The sequence below is a fragment of the Oncorhynchus clarkii genome, chromosome 2 (assembly GCF_045791955.1).
Source record: "Oncorhynchus clarkii lewisi isolate Uvic-CL-2024 chromosome 2, UVic_Ocla_1.0, whole genome shotgun sequence".
Taxonomy (NCBI): domain Eukaryota; kingdom Metazoa; phylum Chordata; class Actinopteri; order Salmoniformes; family Salmonidae; genus Oncorhynchus; species Oncorhynchus clarkii.
In genome coordinates, this window is record NC_092148.1 from 74,603,220 (window position 1) to 74,619,646 (window position 16,427).

The 16,427-nt window shown below is 42.9% G+C and overlaps 1 protein-coding gene across 4 annotated transcripts in view; it reads left to right on the top strand.

Moving 5' to 3' along the window:
* Positions 1 to 16,427, top strand: part of LOC139373628 (BTG3 associated nuclear protein) — a 75,719-nt gene that overhangs the window by 9,249 nt on the left and 50,043 nt on the right. For all 4 annotated transcript variants that reach the window (XM_071114371.1, XM_071114354.1, XM_071114364.1 and 1 more), the window contains 6 exons: positions 1,144 to 1,222; positions 1,589 to 1,677; positions 2,013 to 2,212; positions 2,596 to 2,697; positions 2,944 to 3,116; positions 8,168 to 8,407. In XM_071114371.1, the coding sequence (XP_070970472.1) occupies positions 1,153 to 1,222; positions 1,589 to 1,677; positions 2,013 to 2,212; positions 2,596 to 2,697; positions 2,944 to 3,116; positions 8,168 to 8,407 (874 nt within the window). In that variant the 5' untranslated portion in view covers positions 1,144 to 1,152. The remainder of the gene's footprint in view (positions 1 to 1,143; positions 1,223 to 1,588; positions 1,678 to 2,012; positions 2,213 to 2,595; positions 2,698 to 2,943; positions 3,117 to 8,167; positions 8,408 to 16,427) is intronic.

A 16,427-nucleotide genomic window follows, 5' to 3' on the forward strand; every position in this document is an offset into this window, starting at 1 on the left:
AGGATTGTTTTTTCTTCAGACCAGAGGACATTTTTCCAAAAAGTACAATATTTGTCCCCATGTGCAGTTGCAAACCGTAGTCTGGCTTTTTTATGGCGGTTTTGGAGCAGTGGCTTCTTCCTTGCACTTTTCGCACCACATCTCTAGGAGACAGAACGCGTCTCCTTCCTGAGCGGTATGACGGCTGCGTGGTCCCATGGTGTTTATACTTGTGTACTATTGTTTGTACAGATGAACGTGGTACCTTCAGGCGTTTGGAAATTGCTCCCAAGGATGAACCAGACTTGTGGAGGTCCATTTTTTTTTCTCCTGAGATCTTGGCTGATTTCTTTTGATTTTCCCATGATGTCAAGCAAAGAGGCACTGTGTTTGAATGTAGGCCTTGAAATACATCCACAGGTACACCTCCAATTGACTCAAATGGTGTCAATTAGCCTATCAGAAGCTTCTAAAGCCATGACATCATTTTCTGGAATTTTCCAAGCTGTTTCAAGGCACAGTCAACTTAGTGTATGTAAACTTCTGATCCACTGGAATTATGATACAGTGAATTATAAGTGAAATAATCTGTCTGTAAACAATTGTTGAAAAAATTACTTGTGTCATGCACAAAGTAGATGTCCTAACCGATTTGCCAAAACTATAGTTTTTTAACAAGAAATGTGTGGAGTGGTTGAAAAGGGAGTTTTAATGACTCCAATCTAAGTGTAGGTCAACTTCCGACTTCAACTGTACATATAAGCAAGCGTAAAGTGACTAGGCATCAGGATAGATGATAAGAGTAAAATGAAGAACAGGGTAGCGACACTATATGTTTACTGTGTGTATGTCTGCGGCATCTATGAACATGTGTGTGTGTTATGCGTTTGTGTGAATGTGATTTAGAGTCAGTGCAAGATGGGGTCAATGCAGTGAGTGGTGGTGTCTGCCAAACTTGTTAAATAACTCATTCTTGAATCAAGAGGTCCAGGTAAACAAAAGGCACAACCTGTGGTTTGTTTTCTTTTAAAACAAGCCCCTTTGTTTTGTTTGCTTATTACTGTCAGTGATAAATTCACTGATGTTGAGGTTGAACAGCCTGAGAATGTCAATTCTCTTTTATTTGCAATAATGATGTTGTTTTGTGGCTCTCTGGATTTACAGGTCTGAGTGATGTCGGACCAAGATTTGGCAGAGATGGTACAGATAGCAGTGGAGGACTTGGGCCAAGGCGACCAGACTGGTAAGATCTTTATTAAAGACCACAAAGCTCTGTCCGATCACCATAACTAGGGCCATGTGACCTGACCAGGAAAACAATTAGGGGGAAATTGCTGGCTCAAGATAAATGTAATGCTCATCCCTCTGAAGTTGTCTCTTTACAATAATTTGCCTGTATTGTAAAGGACCACTGACTGGCTAATGGTTCAGCTTTACTTTTGGCTTAAGTTGTTTTATCTTCATGGTAGCTACGAACCATTTGTGTACATTTGGTTAAATCGCTTGATTTGGAAGAGCTACTTATAAGCGTCAACAGTGCATCTGGTAGTTTTTTTCATCATCGTGTGTATGTTTTACTGTGCTTGACTGCATTTGGGATTTGTTTTAGATGTTTTGGACAATCATGAAGATTGTGATGACAAGCCTGACAGGAAAAGGCCAAGGGTGGACAACAGCTCCCAGGACGCATCTCTAAAGGTAGTTACTCCTGCACTACATCATGGTCGTGGGTATACTTACCTTGCTGTGAGTGATTGGATTCAGTATGTACTTACAAGCTGAATCAGTCATGTGAGCATGTCAGCTTGTTTGTCCTCTGAATATAAAGCATAACTTGCATTTATAAAGGCCTACTTTACTGATTTTTACAAGGTCTCTAAGCTCTGCATTGTAAAAGGGGAGCTCACTTCATCAACCACCAATGTGTAACATGTATCACCCACCTTTTCTTAGACACACACAATGAACTGTCTTTCCCTCTGCCTCTTTCCCTCTGCCTCTTTCCCTCTTCCTCTCTCCCTCCCTCTCTCCAGACCTTGTTGTACTCCATTAGCCAGACGATCTGCCAGCGTCTGGACAACATGGAGGCTAAGCTGCAGATGGTGGAGGCGACATGCCGGGCCCTGGAGAGGAAGCTGGATGCTGTGGTCAACAAGAACCAGGCGCCCATCCAGGTCCCCATGGTGGCCGGCTCCCCTCTGGGTGCCACCCAGACCTGGAATAAAGTGCGTTGGTGAGTTGAGGTTTGCACCTGGGCCCATACTCATTAGTGCACACCGTAGCACACATTTTGCAACAGACAAGTTATTGGACAAGTTTGGGTAGTCTTTCCCTGTCGTTTTATTCCGCTTGGTGCCTAATGAACACGACCCTGGTTAACACTGAGGATCGTGGTGGGATAAAATACTGGGACTGGTCAGGGTGAGATCAGGGTGGTACACTGGGGGATGATGACACTGGTTGATTGGTGCTTTGAGGGTTAGGGAGTTGTGGCGTAGTAGTCATTCTCTTACAAGTGAGTGCTAGAGTAGAATGCACCTATTCCCATGAACACAATTTGATACTGGAGCCTGTTGAGATATTAGACACTGAAGAATTCCCCGTCTGCCCCTGCAGTGTTGTTCCACAGACCAATGTGATAGTGAGCCAAGATCGGCCGAAGGGCCAGGAGGAGCCAGTAACTCGAGGGGCAGATTCCCTGGAGAACCTCCTCAGCAAGTGAGTGACACCTGTTTTCTTCTGTCATCATGCAGAATGTAGAATTGAGTATAGAACAAACACTGTTGTGCATGAAACTGTGATCCCCACTAAAGTTTGTTCAACACAGAACCCTCATAAAACAATGGTACTCTAAACCCTGCAGAGTTTAGTGGCTCACACAGAACACAATGGAACACATATGAGCTCGGCTCACGTCCCTGTGTTGATACGGGGCTGTAACTCAGCCTGTGTGTGATCCGTCAGCACGGTGGGCGGGCGGAGGCAGAACACGTTCCTCGTGAAGGTGCCGGCGCCGGAGGACAGCCAGGAGGACCAGGAGAGCGGTTCAGAGGCCAGTGACTCTGTGTCCAACAGCGGCCAGACCAACAACGCCCAGAGCACCCAGAACGTCACCCTCATCACCCTCAACTCAGAGGGTACGGCCCTGTCAGAATACGTGCACACATACACAGAAACCAAGAAACACACACACAAACACATCCATATATTTATATGTACATATTCTTATTCATTCCTTTACACTTGTGTGCATAAGGTAGTTGTTGTGAAATTGTTAGATTATGTGTTAGATATTAGTGTATGGTCAGAACTAGAAGCACAAGCATTTCGCTACACTCGCATTAACATCTGCTAACCATGTGTATGTGACCAATAAAATGTGATTTGCTTTGAGAATGACATGCGTGTCCCAAACATGGCTTAAAAAGTGTAAAGAAACAAGTCACTTGCTGAACTGTTCATCAATGTGAATCCTACTTCCTGCTTAATGCAAATAGTACAGTTGTGGCCAAAAGTTTTGAGAATGACACATATTAATTTTCACAAATTCTGCTGCCTCAGTTTGTATGATGGCAATTTACATATACTCCAGAATGTTAAGATGAGTGATCAGATGAATTACAATTAATTTCAAAGTCCCTCTTTGCCATGCAAATGAACTGAATCCCCCAAAATAATTTCCACTGCATTTCAGCCCTGCCATAAAAGGACCAGCTGACATCATGTCAGTGATTCTCTCGTTAACACAGGTGTGAGTGTTGACGAGGACAAGTCTGGAGATCACGCTGTCATGCTGATTGAGTTCGAATAACAGACTGGAAGTTTCAAAAGGAGGGTGGTGCTTGGAATCGTTGTTCTTCCTCTGTCAAACATGGTTACCTGCAAGGAAACACGTGCCGTCATCATTGCTTTGCACAAAATGGGCTTCACAGGCAATTGCTGCCAATAAGATTGCACCTAAATCAACCATTTATCGGATCATCGAGAACTTCGAGGAGAGCGGTTCAATTGTTGTGAAGAAGGCTTCAGGGCGCCCAAGAAAGTCCAGCAAGCGCCAGGACCGTCTCCTAAAGTTGATTCAGCTGCGGGATCGGGGCACCACCAGTACAGAGCTTGCTCAGGAATTGCAGCAGGCAGTTGTGAGTGCATCTGCACGCACAGTGAGGAGAAGACTTTTGGAGGATGGCCTGGTGTCAGGATGGGCAGCAAAGAAGCTACTTCTCTCCAGGAAAAACATCAGGGACAGACTGATATTCTGCAAAAGGTACAGGGATTGGACTGCTGAGGACTGGGGTAAAGTCATTTTCTCTGATGAATCCCCTTTCCGATTGTTTGGGGCATCCGGAAAAAAAGCTTGTCTGGAGAAGACAAGGTGAGCGCTACCATCAGTCCTGTGTCATGCCAAAGGTAAAGCATCCTGAGACCAGGATGTGTGGGGTTGCTTTTCAGCCAAGGGTGTGGGCTCAATCACAATTTTTCCTAAGAACACAGCCATGAATAAAGAATGGTACCAACACATCCTCTGAGAGCAACTTCTCCCAACCATCCAGGAACAGTTTGGTGACGAACAATGCCTTTTCCAGCATGATGGAGCACCTTGCCATAAGGCAAAAGTGATAACTAAGTGGCTCGGGGAACAAAACATCGATATTTGGGTCCATGGCCAGGAAACTCCCCAGACATCAATCCTTTGAGAACTTGTGGTCAATCCTCAAGAGGTGGGTGGACAAACAAAACCCCACAAATTCTGACAAACTCCAAGCATAGATTATGCAAGAATGGGCTGCCATCAGTCAGGATGTGGCCCAGAAGTTAATTGACAGCATGCCAGGGTGGCTTGCAGAGGTCTTGAAAAGGGGTCAACACTGCAAATATTGACTCTTTGCATCCACGTCAACCACCTGTCTTGGTGTATAATGGTGCTGTGTTGAAGTGTTGGGATGTTTCACTCTTTAATCATTACCAGCATAGACATCTGTGGTGAGGCATCTTTGGTAGCTATTGTCTCACTCGGACTGTTTTGAAGTCCTCGAGGATGATGTCTCACTCTGTCGGGACTCAGTGGCTTTCATGGTCATGGAGAAGCCTGAGGAGAGGAAAGGTTTCTGACTGCAGCGCATGCTGTTGTTTTTGTTATTGTTGTTTGGGCTGTTTTGAGTGGTTTCTTGGAGTTCCTTCGTTAGCATCAAATACATTTATTTTGGCATACATTCATTCATTTGCAGATGTGAGTTTCCATGACATCATGTTTTAGTCAGCATTAGCCGAAGGGCACCATGTTTTTCTTAAAAAGGAAACATGCATGCCTGGGTGTGTGTGTGCGATCCTTCGACTTCCCTGCATTTTACTCTCAATGTCACTGTCAGCTGTCTGCCTCTCCACACCTCTCCATAGACAAAGTGAGCTCGCAGGTTACTACTCTTTATATAGATTTAAAATAGGCAGTCGGTTGATAGGTTCCTTGTTGAACTCTGTAATGCTCCATGGAGGTGTCATGCTAATGTTTGAGAATGTCACAACAACGCTCATAATTACCTCCAGAACTGTATGCTGGTGTAGTCTTGATGCTCACCAGAAGGTTGTGCTGTGGTATCAGCAAAAGCAGAGATTAGGAAGGTGTAGGCCTATCTGAAGTTTCAGTGCATGCGCTGTGGGATCTGTGTATATACGAAGACTACAAAAATACATATTCATAACATTGAGCCCAAAAACCCTCACACATGAAGAGGCATTTGATATATTACAGCTGCTCTCCCTGACATATACATTCAGTCAGTCAGTCAGTCAGTTGAAGTCGGAAGTTTACATACACCTTAGCCAAATACTTTTAAACTCAGTTTTTCATAATTCCTGACATTTAATCCTAGTAACAATTCCCTGTCTTAGATCAGTTAGGATCACCACTTTATTTTAAGAATGTGAAATGTCAGAATAATAGTAGAGGATGATTTATTTAAGCTTTTATTTATTTCATCACATTCCCAGATGGTCAGAAGTTTACATACACTCAATTAGTATTTGGTAGCATTGCCTTTAAATTGTTTCATTCGGGTCAAACTTTTCGGGCAGCCTTCGACATGCTTCACACAGTAAGTTGGGTGAATTTTGTCCCATTCTTCCTAAAAGAGCTGGTGTAACTGAGTCATGTAGGCCTCCCGCTCGCAGCACACGCTTTTTCAGTTCTGCTCACAAAGTTTCTATGGGATTGAGGTCAGGGCTTTGTAATGTCCATTCCAATATCTTGACTTTGTTGTCCTTAAGCCATTTTGTCACAACTTTGGAAGTATGCTTGGGGTCATTGTCCATATGGAAGACCCATTTGCGACCAAGCTTTAACTTCCTGACTGATGTCTTGAGATGTTGCTTCAATATATCCACATCATTTTTGGAGCAGTGGCTTCTTCCTTGCTTAGCGGCCTTTCAGGTTGTCAATATAGGACTCGTTTTACTGTGGATATAGATACTTTTGTACCTGTTTCCTCCAGCATCTTCTCAAGGTCCTTTGCTGTTGTTCTGGGATTGATTTACACTTTTTGCACCAAACTGCATTCATCTCTAAGAGACAGAGCCCGTCTCCTTCCTGAGCGTTATGACGGCTGTGTGGTCCCATGGTGTTTATACTTGCGTACTATTGTTTGGTACCTTCAGGCGTTTGGAAATGTCTCCCAAGGATGAACCAGACTTGTAGAGGTCTACAATTGTTTTTCTGAGATCTTGGCTAATTTCTTTTGATTTTCTCATGATGTCAAGCAAAGAGGCACTGGGTTTGAAGGTAGGCCTTGAAATACATCCACAGGTACACCTCCAATTGACTCAAATGGTGTCAATTAGCCTATCAGAAGCTTCTAAAGCCATGACATAATTTTCTGGAATTTTCCAAACTGTTTAAAGGCACAGTCAACTTAGTGTATGTACACTTCTGACACACTGGAATTGTGATACATTGAATTGTAAGTGAAATAATCTGTCTGTAAATTGTTTGAAAAATTACTTGTCATGTGCAAAGTAGATGTCCTAACCGACTTGCCAAAACTATGACTCCAACATATGTGATCTTCCGACTTCAACTGTATAAACTACCGTTCAAAATGTTGGGGTCACTGAGAAATTTCCACTTAAAAAAAAAAGAAGGAAAGCACATTTTTTTGTCAATTTTTAAAATAACATCAAATTGGTCAGAAATACAGTGTAGATATTGTTAATGTTGTAAATGACTATTGCATCTGGAAACAGCTGATTAATGGAGAACATTAGAGTGTCTCGTTTGAGAAACAGACGCCTCAAGTCCTCAACTGGCAGCTTCATTACTGGTTACACACTTAATGAAGCTGCCAGTTGAGGACTTGTGAGGCGTCTGTTTCTCAAACTAGACACTCTAATGTACTTGTCCTCTTGTGCACTGGGGCCTCCCACTCCTCTTTCTATTCTGGTTAGAGCCAGTTTGCACTGTTCGGTTAATGGAGTAGTACGCAGCATTGTACGATATCTTCAGTTTCTTGGCAATTTCTCGTATGGAATAGCCTTCATTTCTCAGAACAATAATAGGCCGACTAGTTTCAGAAGAAAGTTCTTTGTTTCTGGCCATTTTGAGCCTGTAATCAAACCCACAAATGCTGATGCTCCAGATACTCAACTAGTCTAAAGAAGGCCTGTTTTATTGCTTCTTTAAATCAGCACAACAGTTTTCAGCTGTGCTAACAAAATTGCAAAAGGGTTTTCTCATGATCAATTAGCTTTTACAATGATTAAACTTGGATTAGTTAAGACAATGTGCCATTGGAACACGAGTGATGTTTGCTGATAATGTGCCTCTGTACGCCTATGCAGATATTCCATTAATAATCTGCCGTTTCCAGCTACGATATTAATTTACAACATTAACAATGTCCAGACTGTATATTTACAACATTAACAATGTCCACACTGTATTTCTGATCACTTAGATTTTATTTTAGTGGACAAAAATGTGCTTTTCTTCCAAAAACAAGAACATTTCAAAGTGACCTCAAACTTTTGAACTGTAGTGTGTGTGTGTGTGTGTGTGTGTGTGTGTGTGTGTGTGTGTGTGTGTGTGTGTGTTATTTTTTTTAGTATAGAAACAGACCCACACATACAAAAGGCTGGGAGCAGCTTTAGGGGTTTTATCATTACCATTATACTCCCACCCATGCCCTCTCTTTCTTTATAGATGACTACCCAGCAGGTACGTGGCTTGGCGACGAGAACAATGCAGAGATGCGCGTGCGCTGCCCGGTGTCGCCGGGCGACATGCTCCACATCAGCACCAACTGCCGCACGGCAGAGAAGATGGCACTGACACTGCTGGACTACCTATTCCACCGTGAGGTGCAGGCTATCTCCAACCTGTCGGGCCAGGGCAAGCACGGCAAAAAGCAGCTGGACCCACTCATGATCTATGGCGTACGCTGTGAGTCACGCACACCTTTTCACTCCAATACTCACACTGCTGTTTAACCCAGTACAGACTAAGCTGGTGCGGAGGGGTCATACCAAGGGTCATATAGCTATTTGAATTTTGAAGACCCCTTTAAGTATTAAAAAAATATATACACATACACAACCGTTCAGAAGTTTGGTGTCACTTAGAAATGTCCTTGTTTTTGAAAGAAAAGCAAATTTTTTTTGTCCGTTTTAAAATAATATCAAATTGTTTAGAAATACAGTGTAGACATTGTTAAAATTGTAAATTACTATTGTAGCTGGAAATGGCTGATTTGTTAATGGAATATCCACATAGGCGTACAGAGGCACATTATCAGTAACCATCACTCCTGTGTTCCAATGGCATGTTGTGTTAGCTAATCCAAGTTTATCATTTTAAAAGGCTAATTGATCATTAGAAAACCTTTTTGCAATTATGATAGCACCTCTGGAAACTGTTGTGCTGATTTAAAGAAGCAATAAAACTGTCCTTCTTTAGACTAGTTGAGTATCTGGAGCATCAGCATTTGTGGGTTCGATTACAGGCTCGAAATGGCCAGAAACAAAGACTTTCTTCTGAAACTCGTCAGTCTATTCTTGTTCTGAGAAATGAAGGCTATTCCATGTGAGAAATTGCCAAGAAACTGAAGATCTCGTACAACGCTGTGTACTACTCCCTTCACAGAACAGCGAGAGAACAAGTATAATAGAGTGTCTAGTCCTCAATTGACAGCTTCATTACATAGGACCCACAAAACAGTCTCAAGGTCAACAGTGAAGAAGCGACTCCGGGATGCTGGCCTTCTAGGCAGAGTTGCAAAGAAAAAGCCATATTTCAGACTGGCCAATAAAAATTAAAGATTAAGATGGGCAAAAGAACACAGACACTGGACAGAGGAAGATTGGAAAAAAAGTGTATTGGACAGACTAAAGTTTGATGTGTTTGGATCACAAAGAAAAACATTTGTGAGACGCAGAACATTTTTTACATTTGCTGGAGGAGTGCTTGATGCCATTTGTCAAGCAATGTGGTGGTCTGAGGGTGCTTTGGTGGTTGTAAAGTGGGAGACTTGTAAAGGGTAAAAGGGATCTTGAAGGAAGTCTTTCACTCCATTTTTCAATGCCATGCCATACCCTGTGGACGGCGTTTAATTGGAGCCTATTTCCTCCTAGAACAGGACAGTGATCAAAAGCACAGCTCCAAGCTATGCAATAACTATTTAAGGAAGAAGCAGTCAGCTGGTATTCTGTCTATAATGGTGTGGCCAGCACAGTCACCAGATCTCAACTCTATTGAGCTGTTGTGGGAACACCTCCCTATCCAACTTGTGGGAGGTGCTTCAGGAAGCATGGGGTGAAGTCTCCTCAGATTACCTCAACAAATTGACAACTACAATGCCAAAGGTCTTCAAGGCTGTAATTGCTGCAAATGGAGGATTCTTTGACAAAAGCTAATTTTGAAGGACATAATTATTATTTAAATTAAAAATCATTATTTATAAACTTGAAAACGTCTTGATTATGTTTTCTATTCATTTTACAACTCATTTCATGTATGTTTTCATGGAAAACAAGGGCATTTCAAAGTGACCCCAAACCTTTGAAGGGTAGTGTATAAATGTGTGTATATGTATGCATGTACAGTGGGGCAAAAAAGTATTTAGTCAGCCACCAATTGTGCAAGTTCTCCCACTTAAAAAGATGAGAGAGGCCTGTAATTTTCGTCATAGGTACACTTCAACTATGACAGACAAAATGAGAAAAAAAATCCAGAAAATCACATTGTAGGATTTTTAATGAATTTACAAATTATGGTGGAAAATAAGTATTTGGTCACCTACAAACAAGCAAGATTTCTGGCTCTCACAGACCTGTAACTTCTTCTTTAAGAGGCTCCTCTGTCCTCCACTCGTTACCTGTATTAATGGCACCTGTTTGAACTTGTTATCAGTATAACAGACACCTGTCCACAACCTCAAACAGTCACACTCCAAACTCCACTATGGCCAAGACCAAAGAGCTGTCAAAGAACACCAGAAACAAAATTGTAGACCTGCACCAGGCTGGGAAGACTGAATCTGCAATAGGTAAGCAGCTTGGTTTGAAGAAATCAACTGTGGGAGCAATTATTAGGAAATGGAAGACATACAAGACCACTGATAATCTCCCTCAATCTGGGGCTCCACGCAAGATCTCACCCTGTGGGGTCAAAATGATCACAAGAACGGTGAGCAAAATTCCCAGAACCACACGGGGGGACCTAGTGAATGACCAGCAGAGAGCTGGGACCAAAGTAACAAAGCCTACCATCAGTAACACACTATGCCGCCAGGGACTCAAATCCTGCAGTGCCAGACGTGTCCCCCTGCTTAAGCCAGTACATGTCCAGGCCCGTCTGAAGTTTGCTAGAGAGCATTTGGATGATCCAGAAGAAGATTGGGAGAATGTCATATGGTCAGATGAAACCAAAATATAACTTTTTGGTAAAAGCTCAACTCGTCGTGTTTGGAGGACAAAGAATGCTGAGTTGCATCCAAAGAACACCATACCTACTGTGAAGCATGGGGATGGAAACATCATGCTTTGGGGCTGTTTTTCTGCAAAGGGACCAGGACGACTGATCCGTGTAAAGGAAAGAATGAATGGGGCCATGTATCGTAAGATTTTGAGTGAAAACCTCCTTCCATCAGCAAGGGCATTGAAGATGAAACATGGCTGGGTCTTTCAGCATGACAATGATCCCAAACACACCGCACCGCAACGAAGGAGTGGCTTCGTAAGAAGCAAGGTCCTGGAGTCAGTCTAGCCAGTCTCCAGCCAGTCTCCAGATCTCAACCCCATAGAAAATCTTTGGAGGGAGTTGAAAGTCCGTGTTGCCCAGCAACAGCCCCAAAACATCACTGCTCTAGAGGAGATCTGCATGGAGGAATGGGACAAAATACCAGCAACAGTGTGTGAAAACCTTGTGAAGCTATAAGCAAACAAGAAAATGCTCATCCAGAAGGGGTGTTCCTAGTGGCCGTATTCCACTAGGAACCGTGTTCCTAATGCAGGCAAACTTAAATCCGTCTTACCAAATTTCTACCACCATGTCACGTGCAACTAGAGGGAAAAAAAACTCTGGACCATCTTTACTCCACACACACTGATGCATACAAAGTTCTCCCTCATCCTCCCATTTGGCATATCTGACCATAATTCTATCCTCCTGATTCCTGCTTACAAGCAAAAACTAAAGCAGGAAGTACCAGTGACTCGCTCAATACGGAAGTAGTCAGATAACATGGATGCTACACTACAGGACTCTTTTTCTAGCACAGATTGGAATATGTTCCGGGTTTCATCCAATGGCATGGATGAGTATATACCACCTCGGTCATCGGCTTCCTCAATAAGTGCATTGACAACGTCGTTCCTACAGTGACCGTACGTACATATCCCAACCAGAAGCTATGGATTATAGGCAACATCCGCATCGTGCTAAAGGCTAGACCTCCCACTTTCAAGTAAGTGAGACACGAATCCGGACCCTTATAAGAAATCCCGCTACACCCTCAGACGAACCATCAAACTGTCAAAGCGTCAATACTACATCGGCTCTGACGCTCGTCAGATGTAGCAGGGCTTGAAAACTATTACAGACTCCAAAGGAAAACCCAGCCGCATGCTGCCCAGTGACACAAACTTACCAGACGAGCTAAATGCCTTTTATGCTCAATTCGAGGCATGCAACGCTGAAGCATGCATGAGAGCACCAGCTGTTCTAGACGACTGTGTGATAACGCCCTTGGTAGCCGATGTGAGCAAGACCTTAAAACAGGTCAACAGGTTTCTTGGCCCAAGCAAGTCTCTTATTGGTGTAGTAGTTTCTTTGCAGCAATTCGACCATGAATGCCTGAATCACGCAGTCTCCTCTGAACAGTTGATGTTGTGTCTGTCACTGGAACTCTGTGAAGCAGTTATTTGGGCTGCAATCTGCAGTTAACTCTAATGAACCTATCCTCTGCAGCAGAGGTAACTGCACTTAATTTTCCGTATTGACTGACCTGCATGTCTTAAAGTAATGATGGACTGTTGTTTCTCTTTGCTTATTTGAGCTGTTCTTGCCATAATATAGACTTGGTATTTTACCAAATAGGGATATATTTTGTATACCACCCTACCATGACACAACACATCTGATTGGCTCAAACGCATTAAGAAGGAAATAAAAGATTGCACTATTTAACTTTAAACAAGGCACACCTGTTAATTGAAATGCATTCCAGGTGATTAGCTCATGAAGCTGGTTGAGAGAATGCTATGAGTGTGCAAATCTGTCATCAAGGCAAAGGCTGGCTACTCTGAAGAATCTCAAATATAAAGTGTATTTTGATTTGTTAAACACTTTTTGGGTTACTGCATGATTCCATATGTGTTAACATCATAGTGTTGATGTCTTCACTATTATTCTACAATGTAGAAAATAGTAAACATCAAGAAAAACCCTTGAATGAGTAGGTGTGTCCAAACTTTTGACTGGTACTGTGTGCCTATTTTACATGTATTTGCAGTGCATTTAAAAAGTATTCAGACCCCTTCCCCTTTTCCACATGTTACATAACAGCCTTATTGTAAAATTGACTACATACTATTTTCCTTATCAATCTACACACCCCATAATGACAAAGTGAAAACAGGTTTCTATACTTTTTTGCAAATTTGTAAAAAAAAGTGCATCCTGTTTCGATTGATCGTGCGAAATTCAATTAATTGGACATGATTTGGAAAGGCACACACCTGTCTATGTAAGGTCCCATAGTTGACAGTGCATTTCAGAGCAAAAACCAAGCAATGAGGTCGAAGGAATTGTCCTTAGAGCTCCAAGACATGATTGTGTTGAGGCACAAATCTGGGGAAGGGTACCAAAAAATGTCTGCAGCATTGAAGGTCCCCAAGAGAACACAGTGGCCTCCATTCTTAAATTGATGAAGTTTAGACCCAACAAGAGTTCCTGGAGCTGGCCGCCTGGCCAAACTGTGCAATCTTGGAAGAGCCTTGGTCAGGGAGGTGACCAAGAACCTGATGGTCACTCTGACAGAGCTCCAGAGTTCCTCTGTGGAGAAGGTTGTCCTTCTGGAAGGGTATACCACCTCTGCAGCACTCCACAAATCAGGCCTTTGTGGTAGAGTGGCCAGACGGAAGCCACTCCTCAGTAAAAGGTATATGACAGCCCGATTGGAGTTTGCCAAAAGGCACCTAAAGGACTTTCAGACCATGAGAAACAAGATTGCTCCAGGGTAAAGTGCAGAGAGATCCTTGATGAAAACCTGCTCCAGAGCACTCAGGACCTCAGACTGGAGCGAATGTATACCTTCCAACTGGACAACATCCCTAAGCATACAGCCAAGACATTGCAGGAGTGGCTTCGGGACAAGTCTCTGAATGTCCTTGAGTGACCCAGCCAGAGCCTGGATTGAACCATATCAAACATCTTTGGAGAGACCTGAAAATAGTTGTGCAGCGACGCTCCCAATCAACCTGGCAGAGCTTGAGAGGATCTGCAGAGAAGAATGGGAGAATCTCCCCAAATACAGGTTTGCCATGTTTGTAGCGTCATACCCAAGAAGACTTGATGCTTTAATCACTGCCAAAGGTGCAAAGTACTGAGTAAAGAGTCTAAATACTTGTGTAAATGTTATATTTGAGTTTTTAAATTATTTTTTAAAATAAATGTGCAAACATTTCTAAAAAACAGTTTTTGCTTTGTCATTATGAGGTATTGTGGGTAGATTGATGAGGATTTAAAAAAAAATGGTTTTAGAATAAGGCTATAACGTAACAAAATGTGGAAAAAGTCAAGGGGTCTGAATACTTTCCGAATGCACTGTAATCCCTTATTCTTAGTACTAAACGGTCTCCATATATACTTCCAGACATTTTTTAAAACTGGTCGGGGGACCTTCAGACGAGTCTTGTGAGGCCTATTGGTCGTCCTAGAGCTAAACGTGTTCATGAGAGTCTCACCTTTCCACAGAGGAGTCATATTAGTGTTTAGTTCAAATTGTTTGAACGCTACGTACAGAAGTTAGCAGATCAGATCTTCCGTCAGACGAGTCCCAAGACACTTGTGGGGGTCTAAAAACAAAACTGAGAACACCATCGTGTTCGTGGGAGTCTTTCTTTACATAGAGGGGTCATAATAGTTTTGTAGGCCAAACCGTTCAGATGTTAGACCATTTTTTTGAGAAGAACGATTTTTGGGATATCTCATGGTCTGACAAACACCGCTCTTTCACCGCAGATGTGGAAGTGCGACATCGACGGAGGAGGTGGGTTGAGACGCATCCAATGCAAAAAAATGTTTCTCTAGCTTAAACTGACAGATTTTTATGGGGATTTTTTTATTATGCTAATAAGATATCTATGGGGGCGTGGACATTGACTCTATGGGTTAACCAACTGACAGAAAACCAACCAACTAACAGAAAACCAACCAACTGACAGAAAACCAACTAACTGACCATCAAATTCCCTTCCATTGACCAACTGACCATCTCAACCCCTGCCATTGAGCATCTGACCAATCTATCCCCATAGATGTATCATAGGCAGTGTTCAATCAATTCACCCTTTAGCCCTTAGGTTCCCAGCGGAGGGAGACAGCAGATCGGAGGGGAGCCAGGGAAAGGGAGGGCAGACAGCAGAGCCAACGGAGGGGAGCCAACGGAGGGGAGCCAGCGGAGACAGCGGAAGGGAGGGAGGGGGGATGGGATGGAGTGGAGACGGGAGGGAATCCAGTGGAGGGGAAGGGAGCCAGCGGACAGGAGGGAGGGTGGACATGGCTGAAGGAGTTTTTATTGGGAGAGTGTGTGTGTGTGTGGGGTGGGGTGGGGGGGGTGCACAGGAAATGGACTCTGTCACCCCACATGTATTACTGTCTGCTGATCGCAGGTGCTGTGTGTGTGTGTCTACTTGCCTTGTGTGATGCAGGTGTCTTGTTTTGTGTGTCTATGTAATTCAGGTGTGTGTGTGTGTGTGCGTGTGTGCGTGTGTGCGCGTGTGTGCGTGTGTGCGCGTGTGCGCGTGCGTGTGTGCGTGCGTGCGTGCGTGCGTGCGTGTACCGGTTTCCTCATGCCTTAGTGGATTGGTCACAAACCTTTTCTGAGCCAAGATTATTTTCTGAGTCAAAACGAAGGCCGAGATCTATCACTCAGATTTGTTTTTAAAACATTACTTAAAAAACTTAAGCCTATGTAACATTAACCTCTTAAAAACGGGCCTGTAGCAATGAGGTTTGTGTAGTTGGCTATAGGCTCAATATTGGCTATTCTTAAATAGCCCTGCCAATGTTGTTATTCTCAGACGATTTTAACATGATTTTTTAACTATATATTATATCCTATTGCTAAACAACCGACATGTACGTGTTTGTGAGAGTCTCACCTTTCCACAGAGGTTCATATTAGTGTGTAGTTCAAACTGTTCGGATGCTGCAGACAGAAATTGGCAGATTATATTTTAAAACGTGAGTTATATGATCACACTGGTCATCGATCGTTTATTGCATTACTTGAGGCATAAATTGAAGTCATTTGCATTTAAAAAAATTATAATTTTGAGAATAAGAACCGCTGCACCAAGTCATGTTATACATGTGATTAGAGAGCGGGAAATACTCCTCGTTGTTAGAAAGACACAACATCTGACTTGACCCTCTATGCACTCTCACAGGGCCCTACACACTCACTGACACTCCAACATACAAACACTCAATTCATTATTTGCTCACACGTACATAATATGCACATATATTTATACTGATTTTACACACACGCACAGCCAACCCACTTACATACAATCATCATATACACTGCTGCAGCTCCATTTATCATATATCCTGATGCCTAGTCACCTTACCCCTATACATATCCACCTCTATCACGCCAGTATTCCTGCACATTGTAAATATGGTGCTGGATCTGACTGACCTTGTGTATAGTATGCTTACTAACTTTTTCTTTGTT